This window comes from Bubalus kerabau, chromosome 1 (genome assembly GCF_029407905.1).
Source record: "Bubalus kerabau isolate K-KA32 ecotype Philippines breed swamp buffalo chromosome 1, PCC_UOA_SB_1v2, whole genome shotgun sequence".
Taxonomy (NCBI): domain Eukaryota; kingdom Metazoa; phylum Chordata; class Mammalia; order Artiodactyla; family Bovidae; genus Bubalus; species Bubalus kerabau.
The window spans coordinates 38,737,487-38,751,567 of NC_073624.1; the positions used below are offsets into that span (position 1 = coordinate 38,737,487).

Below are 14,081 nucleotides of genomic sequence, written 5' to 3' on the forward strand. Positions count from 1 at the left end.
CAAAGGTAAGAAGCACTGACTGTGTAACCATCTCAGTTATAATGGCTGTCTCACTGTACTCCCTTTTGTGGTTTAACCATTTGCACATGAAAGTATATTGTGTAGTCGATCCTCAATAATTGCAGATTATGTACTTGTGACAAATTATCTCTAACCCCAAAATCAATTCTTGGGGGCACTTTGGCAGTCTTTCTCAGACATGCATAGAGTGGCAAAAAATTTGATTCCCTGCCATTCACATCCCCAGTGAGGCTGAACAAGGTGACGCTCTGCCTTCTCCTTTCTGCTCTGGAACCGTCACCAAGTGTCTTTTCGTGGTCTGTATATTACCATATTTTCACTGTCATTGGGGAATTCACTGTTGAAAACAGCCCCAAGCGTAGTGCTGAAGTGAGGTCTTGTGTTCCTGTAGAGCAAAGCTGTGATGTGCATTACAGAGAAAATACTAATGACAGAGAAGCTTCATCCAGGCATGAGTTATAGTGCTGCTGGTCATGAATTCAGTGTTCATGAACCAAAAGTATATATTAAGTGAGGTGTCTTTAACCAAAAACACATAAAAAACAAGGTTGAGTATTAACTGATTGACAAAAATACTGTGTCCAGAGGCTTGCAGGAACCTAACTCTGTATTTCCCTTAGGCGCAATGGTCCCATATTTGCTAATTCATGTTCCAGCAATAATAAGAACCAATGATAGGTGAATTGTGAGAGAGTGTATGAGAAAGAACAGCTAGAGCTTCCTCCGGCTCAAATATTATCATTTTCAGTGAAACTTTTATTATCATTTCTTAAAATGAATAAAGCGTCCATTAAAAGAAAACCATTGTGGTAAGTTCTCTGCCTTCAAGTTGCAAGAAGTTCAGCAGGAAAGATAAGATAAATCCCTATAACACAAGGCAGAAAGCATTAAGGCCAATAAGAGAAACTCAAAAAACAACAACAACAACAAAGGCTTCAGGGAAAGAGATTTAGTCTCAAACACCATGATTCTGCTCATTCATAAAAGTAGATAGAGACTGAGTTTCAAACATCTAGAACAGCAAAGGTCCAGTCATTGTCCAAATAATCAGCAAAGGTCCAGTGCTGTAATACTTCTGTGATACCACTTATCTTCTGCATGGAATTACACAGGAGATGTCATTTGGACTCAATTATCCTCACTGTGGTATTGGAGAAGACTCTTGAGAGTCCCTTGGACTGCAAGGAGATCCAACCAGTCCATTCTGAAGGACATCAGTCCTGGGATTTCTTTGGAAGGAATGATGCTAAAGCTGAAACTCCAGTACTTTGGCCACCTCATGAAAAGAGTTGACTCATTGGAAAAGACTCTGATGCTGGGAGGGATTGGGGGCAGGAGGAGAAGGGGATGACAGAGGATGAGATAGCTGGATGGCATCACTGACTGGATGGACGTGAGTCTGGGTGAACTCCAGGAGTTGGTGATGGACAGGGAGGCCTGGCATGCTGCGATTCATGGGGTCGCAAAGAGTCCGACACGACTGAGCGACTGAAATGAACTGAACTGAACTGAACTGATCCTCACCATTGTATTTTTAGCATCTGGAAAGTGGGGCCATAGCTGGAGAATGACCAGCTCCATGGTCGTTCCCCCTAGTCTTACCCCTGCACTTTTCCTATAGATGCTTATGGAGTCAACCTAGATGGCTGAGTTCCAAACTAATAAGGCCACACTTGAGCCATAATAACTTGCAATTTCTAACAATTCTAGAAATGAATAACTCCTTAGGACTTACACCACAAAAATCCTTTCTTAGAATCTTGATGTAATTTGAATGTCTAAAATATGAAGACATCGGGAGGACTTCCTGGCAGTCCAGGGCTTAAGACTTTGTCTTCCAATGCAGGGGTATGGGTTTGATCCCTGATTGGGGAGCTAAGATCCCACATGTCTCAAGGCCAAAAAAATAAAACATAAAACAGAAGCAATATTGTAACAAATTCAATAAAGATTTTAAAAATGATCCACATCAAAAAAATCTTTTAAATAAATAAAAATAAAAGACGAAGGTATGCGTCATAGTGGTTAAGAGTACAGACTGCAGAGTCACACACTTCAGGATCAAATTTCACCTCATGAGCTAGACATTGACTGATCAACCTAGTCACACTAAGCCAGTAGTTCCCCAACCTGGTTGCACATTAGAGTCACCAGAAAAGCTTCTACAGCCTGTTGCCCAGGCTGCACTGCACATTATTTAAATCAGAATGTCTGGGACTCAGAGAAGGCATCAGTACTTTTTAAAGATCTCCAAGTGATTTCACTGGTCTTCGTGTGGTCAGAGCATAAAGGGCAAAATGCTGCACAGGTGATTCCAATTTAAAGCTGACATGAAAAGCAAGGCATTAACTAGTTCATCCCAGGTGGCTCAGAATTCGCCTGCAATGTGGGAGACCTGGGTTCAATCCGTAGGTCAGGAAGATCTCCTGGAGAAGGAAATGGTAACCCACTACAGTATTCTTGCCTGTGAAATCCCACGGACAGAGGAGCCTGGTGGTCTATGGGGTCGCAAAGAGTCAGACACTACTGAGCGATTAAGCACACACAGCACAGCTAGTCTTTAGTTCTGATCTGTTAGAATTGCTGCCAGGATATTTATAAAGAACTTGACAGAGTGCTCAGCACACAGCAAGAGCTCCAGAGTTATATTACAATAGTAGTTATTACTAAGTGTTCATTAGCAGAAGCTTTAAAACAACTAATGACAAAGAATACGTTAATACAAAAATCTGTTCTATAATGAGAAGGGCTTCAGCGGCTCTGAATAATAATAGATGAACCCTGCCATATAGAGCAAGGCTCTGGGGCTTGTCTATATAGTGAGATCTTTCTACCTTTTTCTTAAGCAAATTTTCTTGGTTAGAGTTCAAGAAGGACTCTATGTTTGCTGTTAAAATCTAAAGTGAGTAGTCAGAGCAAGGATTTATTAAGATGCCATACTCAGAAAAGAAGGTCAGAGACTTGCATCAAGTCAAACCTTCAGTGTGGATCTCTTTACAGATCTCTGTTGGTAGCCCAAAGAGAAATGGCTCATGCAAGGCCAAGATTCAGCTACATTTCGCCCATCCAAGTACCAAACAGGTCTGACCCTGCTTAGCTTCCAAGATCAGGCATATTCTGGGTGGTGTGACCATAGGCTCAGCTACATATCTCATGAGTGAGAACAGCTGTGGAACAGCCCAGGAAGCCCAAGGAGCAGTGATTTCCAGCAGTGTTAGTAGAGCAGCTTTTTATCTTCTCTGAAAGTAACCTGCACAATAACGTCTGCATTTTGAGCATGTACATTCAATCTAACCACTGCGATCTGCCCAAGGCCAAGGACAAGCATGCTGGATCAAGGACAATTTAGAACAATCCCATTAAACTTAATAATAAAGGCAAAACTCTACGCATCTAGAGATTGCATCCTAGTGCTATTGTTGGAAGGTAGACAGCTGTGGGCCAAAAAAAAAAAAAAAAACTTCATCAAATCCAAACAAAAGAATGTAAAATATTCGAAGTTACCAATTACCTCATTAACAATCCTCCTTCCCCCTCTTCATTTAGGTCTTCTTGTCTCCTAGCTGGGCCTTCAGCACAGCTAGCAAATTTCAATATTTTTCCATTTCATGTTCCTGCTACTTGAAACACTTCTCCCAGATGGAGAGGGCTTGATCTTTCAAATCATTCAGATCTTTTCTCAAATGTCCTAAATCAGAGAGGTCTCATACCTAATAATAGAACTCTCCATATGCTTCAATTTTTCTTCAAAACATTTTTATTACCTGACCTTATAGTTTGTGCTTATTTGTTTATTACCTCTCTCTCCCATTTGAATTTAAGTTCATCACCAGTTTGCTCAAAGTTGTCCTCCCAATGCCAAGGGCAATGCCTGGGAGGTAATCAATGTTCAGTAAAGATTTGTTGACTCAATGACTAAATAAATGAACAAATGGACAAATAAATAAATAAATGAATGACATCTGGAATTTGACAGAATAAAAATGTCATAAGTATTTTAAAATTAATTTTTACTGGACTATAAAAATGCCGTAAGTATTAACGGAAATGCTTCTAGATTGTTTTTCATTTTAGTAACCACGGGACATCCAAGTAGTAGAAATAAATAATTCTTATGAACTTTGCATAATTTCTTACTTATTTTTAAGAATAGAACAACCATGTTAATCTACTCATAAAAGAGGCATGATTTTTTACACTTGTTTTTCACTTATACTTGCTCTCTTGCTGTCACAAAAATTTGATTAAAATTATGGTTTTAATTCCTTACCAACTAGTAAAATTATTCAAAGGGACATTATTGTTTAACCTGTTTTTTTGTGTTTTTTTTTTTTTTTTTTACCTTGGAACCAGGCAGTCTGCTCTCTGAAGAGTCGTGGCATCCAGTTCGAAAAGCGACGCAATGTCATTTCCATGCGGGACTGAGACCAAAGTGTACATGATCTTCTCCCCTGCCTGGCGTTTCTTCTTTGAAGCTGGAAGATCCCCATCTCTCTGTTGAGGTGGTAGAATGTTTTTTACTTTTATTAGATTTGTTACTAAACTGGGAGAGAAGTTGAAATTTGCATGTATTTCTTCATTGGATTATAGTGATGCCTAGTTCACACACTCCAGTTCACATACTCCAGAGGACTTCAGCTGGGCAAATTATCAAAGCAGCAACAGTCAAAATAGTTATGGCCCTTCCCTGATAGTAAACCTATTTTCACAGTAGTAATTTTGAGCATTCCACATTTAAAACAAACACAGAGGGACTTCCCTAATGGTCCAGAGGTTAAGAATCCGCCTTCCAATGTAGATGATGTGGATTTCAATCCCTGGTCCAGAAACTAAGATTCCACATGCCTGAGGGCAATTAAACCCTTGCACTGCGCTGACTGAGCCTGAAAACTCTAGAGCCCATGCTCCACAACTAGAGAAAACCTACACACCACAACGAAGACAGCTCAGCCAAACAAAGCAAACAAAAACACAGAAGAAACTGTGCCGAATCATCTAAACGTCATAAACTGGAAGCATGGATGTGTTTCAGAGTTCCTGCCTAATCCCTAAAACACCACTGGGATATTAACTTGGAGTGAAGGGGAATCAACAGCAGGATTCCCATTCAGTTCACTGGCTATTCTATAAGATCCCAAAAGATACTATAATGTCAAATAAAATGAAGTCAAGTGGAATAGAAGCCTTTATGATGAAACTCAGCCAATATTTCCACTACATCCCTACTATTTTAAGCAGAGAACACCACAAGACTGATGATTATGCATTTTCTCTTGCACTTCCCCAAGTTCCTATGTCCCATGGAAGGATCTGATGTATAAGAAAACCAAAACAGGATACAATTATAATATAAGCTTGGTAATACTTCTACATATTTATTAAATCAATTAAATTTGAATATAAGAGAGGACGGCTGTCATTGTACCATCAAAGGAAGTTGAAAGAAAATAGAGGAGGGAAGGGATGCTCGAAGGTAAATGAGAGCAGTTCATATCCAAAGACAAGCTTTGCTTTCAAGGTCGCCATGGCAATGTAGTACTACACCTGATCATTCCAAAATGTTCACTTAAAGCACCATCCCAAGGCTGTGAGCATCATTTTCCTTGGATCAGAAAATCCTTTCCATTTCTTGCTGGTGTCTTCTGTAAATGGTGCACAAACTGGCAGCACCACTGACCTACAAATGGGCAGAGGAACTGCCAGGGTCCCAAGTATAAGCAGGATTGCTATCTGCTAAATCTCACACAGCCTAGCAGTCCGTGGTAGCTCTTGGCATCTTTCACTTATAGGCCCTCCACAAAGACCCAAGTTCAAACTTAAATGAAGATAGGAGTCTGGCTAACTCTCCCCAGGTAGTTTAACCCCCGTAACGGTTGTTTCTTACCAGTAAGTGTGAACTATGTTTATTCATCAGAAAAAAGGTAACTTACTACACATTAGAAGGAAGTATAGGGAAATAGGAAAGAAGGAAATGCAAAAACAGTAAGCAAATTACACTTGTGAATTTACACAAAGCTTCTCAGGGTACCCAAACCATTCCTTGGTTGTTCTTGCTAACCTTACAACAAAAATTTGAGAAAGAGGAAGAACATAATTTCATTTAAACAAAGAGATGAGTGCAGTTACCTGCAGGAGATGAAAGATGAGGGAAGGAGAGAAAGAAAGAGGATGGAGAGGGGGAGGACCAGAGGAGAAAGAGGGGGAGGAAAGAGAAAGGAGAGGAGAAAGAAGGGAATGAGATGGGGAGGAGGGAATAAAAAGGGGGAAAGGAGAGGGGAAAAGGAAGGAGAAGGAGAGCAGCAGTGAATGCTCAACTCCAAATTTAACTAGACATCTCAATCCATATCACCCAAAGCCAGAGGCCTGATCTGCAGCCCTTAGACATTGAGTGAGTCACTCTTCAAAGAACAACCTTCTTTAAGGTTTCTGAAAAAATTCTCATGGGTCAGAAGACCCAATTCACAGTCATCTGCAGTGAGGGCATGGAAATCTGTGAACTGAAAACAAAAGTCTTTGAAGGGCAAAACACCATCCCATCTTGAGAGAAGAAAACCTAAATGTCTTTAAATAACCCAATAAAAATGGCCTTGCCAGACAAGTAAGCTAGGAAAGAAGGCAGCCTGGGTAACATTATAGCTTAGGCTCATGGTATCTCAAGCTTGGGAAAGATCTTCATAGATAATCTGTGAGCTAAAAAGACTTCTTCCCAAATAAATCTCTGGCAGCAGCTAGTCAAGTGAAATTCTATTACTTGAAATGTGTTCCTTTGCATCATGAAAACACTAGTCTTTAATTATTCCCTACTGAAATGTAGGCAGCCTTTGTGCCTTTCTACAGTTTCATTTATTTCCTGTATTTCAACTCTCAAGACAGTTGAGGGAAAGAGTCTAAAGAAAGAAAAATAGTTGGGATGAGAAGGTCAAAATGAGGGAAGGAATGGGAAGTGTGGACACTAGAAGGAAAATAGGAATGTGTGAGAAAAATATGACACCAAAAGCACTTTCAATGAAAAATAATGATTGAGAATCAAGCTTCCATGAAAACAAATTTCTCCTGCTCTGTGAAAGGCACAGTCAAAAGAATGGGAAGATAAACCACAGACTGGGAGAAAATACTTGCAAAAGACATATTTAATAAAGGACTGGTATCCAAAATATACAAAGAACTCTTAAAATTCAATAATATGAAAACAATTAATCGAATATTTAAAAGGGCAAAAGACCTGAACAGATACCTCACCGAAGATGACATACAGGTGGTAAAAACATATATGAAAAGATGATCAATATCAAATGTCATTAGGGAATAGCAAATTCTCTAATTAGATCTCACTTGCAGCAATGATATCCCATATACAGCTACTGAATGGCCAAAGTCCAAAACACTGACAACACCAAAGGCTGACAAGGATGTAGAACAACATGAACTCTCATTCATCACTGGTGGGAATGCAAAATGGTACAGTCACCTTGGAAGACATTCCAATGGTTTTACACAAAATGAAACACACTCTATACCATATGATTCAGCAATCATGCTCCTTGTCGTTTACCCATAGGAGCTGAAAAGCTATGTCCACACAAAAGCTTGCATCACAGCTTTATTTATACCTACCAAAACATAAAAGCAAACAAAACACCTTTCAGGAGGTGAGTGAATAATAAACTGTGGGGCATTCAAACAATCGCATGTTATTCAGCACTAAAAAGAAATGAACTATCAAGCCATGAAAAGACATGAAGAAACCTTAAAGGCATAGTTAAAATGAAAAAAGCCAATGTGAAAAAGCTACATACTGTGTGACTTCAAATATATGGCAGTATGATATTCTGGAAAAAGCAAAATTATGGCACAGTAAAAAGATCAGTGGCTGCCAGGGATGGGAGGGGAATGAGTAGGAAAAACACAGAGGATTTTTAAAGCAATGTAACTATTCTGTATGATACTTTTATGGTGGATACATGTCATTATACTTTAATCAGAGAGATAGAAAGTTCTACACCAAGAGTGAACCCTAATGTAAACTATGGACTTTGGGTGATAATGATGCACCAAGGTAGGTTAACCAGTGTAATAAACATACCACTCTGGTAAAGGATGCTCATAGTAGGGGACGTTGTACTTTTGTGCAGGCAGCGGTATATGGGAACTGTCTGTATCTTCCACTGAATTTTGCTGTGCATCTAAAATGCTCTTTACAAATGCCTGTTTTAAAAAAAAACCCCGATCTGTGTGTGCCACAACTATAGAGCTTATCCTCTAGAGCCCAGGAGCTGCAACTATTGAAGCCCACGCACCCTAGAGCCCATGCTCCGCAACAAGAGAAGCCGCAGCAGTGAGAAGCCTGCACGCCACAACTAGAGGGGAGCCCCAGCTCACTGAAACCAGAGAAAAGCCCGCACAGCGATGAAGACCCAGGACAACCGAAAATAAATAAATAAATAAAACTATGAAAAGTTCACAGTCTGAGAGGAAATATTTGTAAGTTATATATCTGATAAGGGACTTGTATCCAGAATATAAAAAGAACATTTACAACTCAACAGTTGTAAAGACAAATAACCCAATTAAAAATTGAACAAATGATGAGACCAAACATTTCTCCACAGAAGACAGAAAAATGGCCAAGAAATACTTGCAAAAGTGCTCAACCTCATTACTAAATAGGAAAATGTATTAGAATGGTTATTGTCAAAGTACAGACAATAACAACTGTTAGGATGTGGAGAGACTGTAACACTCAGTCTCTCCCCATATTGCTGAGGAACACACAATGGTGCAGCCGCTTAGGAAGAGTTTGGTAGTTCTTCAAAATATTAAACATATAACCAGCAATTCTAGGCTTCCCAGGTGGTGCTAGTGGTAAAGAACTTGCCTGCCAATGCAGGAGATGTAAGAGACATGGACTCAATCCCTGGGTCGGAAAGATCCCCTGGAGGAGGGCATGGCAAGCCACTCCAGTATTCTTGCCTGGAGCATCCCATGGACAGAGGAGCCTGGCAGGCTACAGTCCATAGGGTCGCACAGAGGTGGACATGACTGAAGAGACTTAGCACAGACACAACCAGCAATTCTAATTCTAGGTATCTACCCAAAAGAAATGAAAGTATATGACCATGCAAAAACTTGCACATGAATGTTCATAACAGCTTCATTCATAATAGCTGAAAAGCAGAAATAAGCCAAAAGCCCATCAAATGAGAAACAAAATATGGTACATGCACCAAATGGAATATTATTTGGCCATGAAAAGGAATGACATACAGATACATGCTACATGTATGCACTTTGAAAACATTATGTTAGGTAAGAGAAGCCAGACACTTAAAAGGCCATATATTGTATAATTCCATATATGAAATATTCAGAAAAGGCAAATTCACAGAGACAGTAGATCTGGGTTGATAGGGGCTGCTAGTAGATATAGACTTTCTTTGGTGGGGGTGATTAAAAAAATGTTCTAAAATTAGATAGTGGTTACAGATTCACAACACTGTAACTTCTAAACAGGAGAATCCTTATGGTACGTGAATAACAACTTAGTAAAGCTGTTGAAGGAAGAAAGGAAAGGAAAGAGTGGGGAGGGAGGGAAGATGGAAGAGACAGGGAGGTAGAGGAGGAGGAAGGGGGAGAGGGAGGGAGGGAGGGAAGACTAAAAGAACCAACTAACCAACTCAAAAGTACACTGTTTCATTATCTCTGCCATCCAACTCAACATGAAAATCCAGATATTATACTAAGATTTGGATGAAGGAAGTAGCTTTCCCTGGCGGCTCTGAAATGTATTGGTGACACAGGAATCACACTTCTGTCCACCTCCAAATAACTGAGTCGAGGTCTCAAGAAGATCTACACAATCCTCTTATACAGGGCCCAGTAGAATGTACCATGTGCGACCAGGAACTCCTTCTCAATAGTGAAAATGGTGGTGACATCTGATATTGAAGATAAAGATCACTATGATGAAGAAGGTAGAGAAAGAGGAATGGGAGATTTAAGAAGAGAAAATGCTAATTCTAAAAGGAAAAAACGAAATTCTTTTTTTATTACAACATGAAAACTTGGGGAGAAATAGATCGGGAGAGTTACAATCACAAAGAAATATAAAAGAGCTCTTTTTTGGATTTGGCAATGCTATTGCAGCCAAAAGAAAGAACCACCAACATAAAGAGTGTTATTAATACACATGAGGGAAGACTGCCTCAGAATGGAAGAATGCAGAAATAACGGATGAGATCAGGCAGTTGTAGGAAAAAAAAAAAAAAGCCACAATTAAAACACAATTTTAGCTAAGGAAAATAAAATCTAATCAATTATATTGAACCATATTTGAAGAAGGGCTTCCCTGGTAGCTCAGATGGTAAAGAATCCACCTGCGATGCAGAAGACCCAGGTTTGGTCCCGGTGTTGGGAAGATCCCCTGGAGGAGGAAAAGGCAACCCACTCCAGAATTCTTGCCTGGAAAAGTCCACGGACAGAGGAGCCTGGTGGGCTAGAGTCCACAGTGTTGCAAAAAGTCAGACGTGTCTGAGCAATGAACTTTCACACACTTCACTTTCGTATTTGAAGAAATGTTTTATTAACAGAAGATAAGGATGTACCCTAAATACTGGAGAGTCAATGAACAAGTATTTGACAGTTTCTCTCACTGTAGGCCAGTGTAGATGCAACAAATTAGTACTCCAGTCTTCCTGGAGGCATTCCATATCCCTGAAAGGGATCTGTGCGATCTGCACACCAACCTTCTCATCATAATTTAGCTTTTGATGGAGACTTTCCTTCAGGGAAAATGCATTAACTGCCCCAAGGCTTCATGTCTACTCAGCAACTGAGAGGGCTTCCCCAGTAGCTCAGTGTAAAGAATCTGCCTGCAGTGCAGAGGACGCAGCTTCAATCCCTGGGTTGGGAAGATCCCCCGGAGCAGGAAATTGCAACTCACTCCAGTATTCTTGCCAGAAAAATCCCATGGACAGAGGAGCCTGGTGGGCTATAGTCCATAGGGTCACAAAGAGTCAGATACGAATAGGCGACTGAGCACAAGCATGGGGAGCTGAGAGAGGACCTTGTGATTATATATCAGTCATTTATGAATTCATTTAGTGGAGTCAATCCTCCTGTCTACACTCTCCTTTTTCCTCTTCTGAAAAGCTAATAAAATGAATTTTCTGGACACATAAAGGGAGAGCAGGTCCAGGTTCCTAGAGACTGCCCTCCTACTGAAATGGAGCAGGACCCTATGGTCCTTGTCCCCCATGTCCTCAGCCTGCCTTTTGTCCATGGAAAAACTTTAGCCTAAGAATAGGTCTAATCACAGAAGTGAGAACATGCAGAAACAAAGGAAACCAGTCAAAGGAGACCAAATAATAATAGTTTAGCCATTAAGCAGAGTCAAGGACCTTTAGTTCCTCCTCAAGGGCTATAGATAATATTCTGAGCCATAGTCTGTGAGCTGTTTTGCAGATACTGAAACTCACACAGAGTGGAAGAAGTTAACTACATGATGACCAAACTGTAGCCATGACATAAGCTGCCACAATTCAGAGAACTGGCCTCAAAGAAATGGAAACAAAGCAACCTTGGAAATGAAGATTAACTGTACTTAAAACAATGAAGATGATGTAGATCAGACCACCAGTGACCGATTTCAAGATGACTGTCGGGACTGACTGTGCTGTTTCTGCATGTAGCCCCCTCCCTCTGTCTATAAAAGCTCTTGCCTCCAGACTGTTGAGGCGGGGAGCGGAGGGGGACAGGGTTGGGGGCGGGGAGGAGTTGGCTTTGGACAGGCATCTGTCCTCTCCCCCTATCCCTCACCAGTTGCCAGCCTCCGAAATAAAGCAGTTTCTACCAACCTGGCCTCTTTAATGGCTTCTGAGCAATGAGCAGCTGAACCCCACTTTCTACTATATCCCACTTGGTAATATTTCCCTGTGGAATCCTGATAAGAGTGATCAGAGACCTCTCTAGTTTGACACTCTTAAACAGTGAACAATAAAAATCCTTGCCATACAGAAACCTCACTAATTATTAGGACTAACTAAAAGCTCACTTTAAATTACTCATACTATTTAAGACCTGTGGTTTAACTTTAATTACACAGGATAAATGGAATGTATATTGTATCCCCAAATCATCTGCTTAGGTCCTTGGGGATAAAAAGCTTTACTGAACAGATAAGTCCCATTTATAAAAGCATGACAGTTGTTTATTTGGGAATAGGAGCTTCTAACACATTTAGAAGTTTTTTAAAACAGTGCTGTAGTCTAAACCTTTGTGTTTATTAATCTCTTATACTCTGTTAATTTGCTTAACAAGCTGTCATAAGCAGTTTGACAGCAAACTTCAAGCTAGCCCTTTGGAATTTTTTAAACAATGAAATGTGAATAATGAGTTATAAGTATACAATTTCTAAATGAATGGATTGAGTTTCAATGTACAAGAAAATTAATGCTTTATTTCCATAATACAAAAACAGTTTTGTTCAAAATCATGTGCTTGTGGCTTTTGTTTATAAACCCACATCTCTTTTAAAGGAAAAAACAAGACCCCAAAACACTAGTTCCCTGCTGAGAATTACAGAAGCACACTTCTCTCCCTCTTTGCATCATGAAAATACATTACAGTACAACAGAGCTTAAACAGGTGTTAAATTTAACATCAGCTCGTTCTCCCAAACTCTCTCAATTTAGGGCATGCAGGGCCTCAGAATGTTAACCTATTCTGCTGGGCTTTTAGAAAACTAGCATTTACACTTGGAAGGAAAGGCACACCGTCTCTCAGACTGTGTAAGTCGAAAATCCCGTGTGGGAAGCCAGAGAGGATACTAATGGTTCGTTGGCTTCTCCAGCTCCCGGGGGCCCTGCCGGGGCTTAACAGCAGGCAGCCTCCTGTAACACCTTCTCTGTTGACTCATTTGTGAGTCATCGAATTTTTAGCAGAGACATCACGTAGGGATTCTGCTGTGAGGAGCCAGAGACATTCGGTAAGAAATAATGTATGCGTTTTCAGGGCTGATTCAGACCTGTGCACAGCCACTGCAGCCTAAGATGTGCAGGCATCTGTGTCTTGGTCCAGACCCTCTGGGGCTCTCATTGCAGACTTTATGTAACAGACACAACCCTGCCAGTTAAAGCTGCAAACACTGCTTCTCTTGCCAGGGTTCCTTCGCAATCAAGTGCTCTCAAACGAATTCCTAATATGACCCCTTTTTTCTTTCTTTTCCTTATCATCTTACCACTGATGAAAATATATATAGTAATACTCAAAGAACTGGGGGGGGTCTTCTTTCAGAATCTGTACCCCCAAAGAAAAAAATCTATAGAAGTTTCAAGTCTATTTCAGCAAAGTTTCATGCTTCCTAGAACATTTCTGTTTCATGTATGTTTTTGATGGTTCTCAAAGGAAGACAATCTGGCTCCTAAGAGATATTTGGTCATTTACAGAAATACTTTTAGTTGCCACACTTGGGTGGGGGGAGAACAGGAAGGCCACTCCTGGAATCTAGTGAGAAGAGTCCATGGACACTGCTAAAAATCCTACAATGCAAAGGACAGCCCCTACACCAAAGAATGATCTAACCCAAATATTAATATATCAGGATTTCTGGGGTTGAGAATCCCCAGCACAGACAAAAGACATTCCCTCAAAAAATCAGATCACATTCCACAGAAATAAAGTAAGTGAAAATGGGTGGTGTTATCCTCCAAAAAGTCCCCTTCAAAGAGCCATCTGAAAAGATGCAGGCTTTCACGGAGAAAAAAAAAACTAATGACTGTCAGGTTCCCAGCTGGGCTTGATACAGTTCCAATATTTACAGGGTCCCTGTGGATGCTGTACATTTGTAAGATTGGAAATAATAGGCTTCTTTGTAGAATAAATACAGCAATTTGGGTCTTAATGGGAGCTCTGACACACTCCGCCTCATTTCAGCGGCACCATCGATTAACCTTTGAAACTTCAAAAATGGAAGGCAACACTTGATAAAGGTTTCTGAATTACAGGAAAAATATTAACTGGATATTAAATAGGCAACATAAGGAAAATTAGAAAAGAAAATAATT

At 40.2% G+C, this 14,081-nt stretch overlaps 1 protein-coding gene across 5 annotated transcripts in view; it reads right to left on the bottom strand.

The window, feature by feature from the left end:
- ITPR2 (inositol 1,4,5-trisphosphate receptor type 2) overlaps nucleotides 1-14,081 on the bottom strand; it is a 586,098-nt gene that overhangs the window by 408,662 nt on the left and 163,355 nt on the right. For all 5 annotated transcript variants that reach the window (XM_055572406.1, XM_055572399.1, XM_055572407.1 and 2 more), the window contains one exon: nucleotides 4,364-4,515. In XM_055572406.1, coding sequence (XP_055428381.1) covers nucleotides 4,364-4,515 — 152 coding nt within the window. The remainder of the gene's footprint in view (nucleotides 1-4,363; nucleotides 4,516-14,081) is intronic.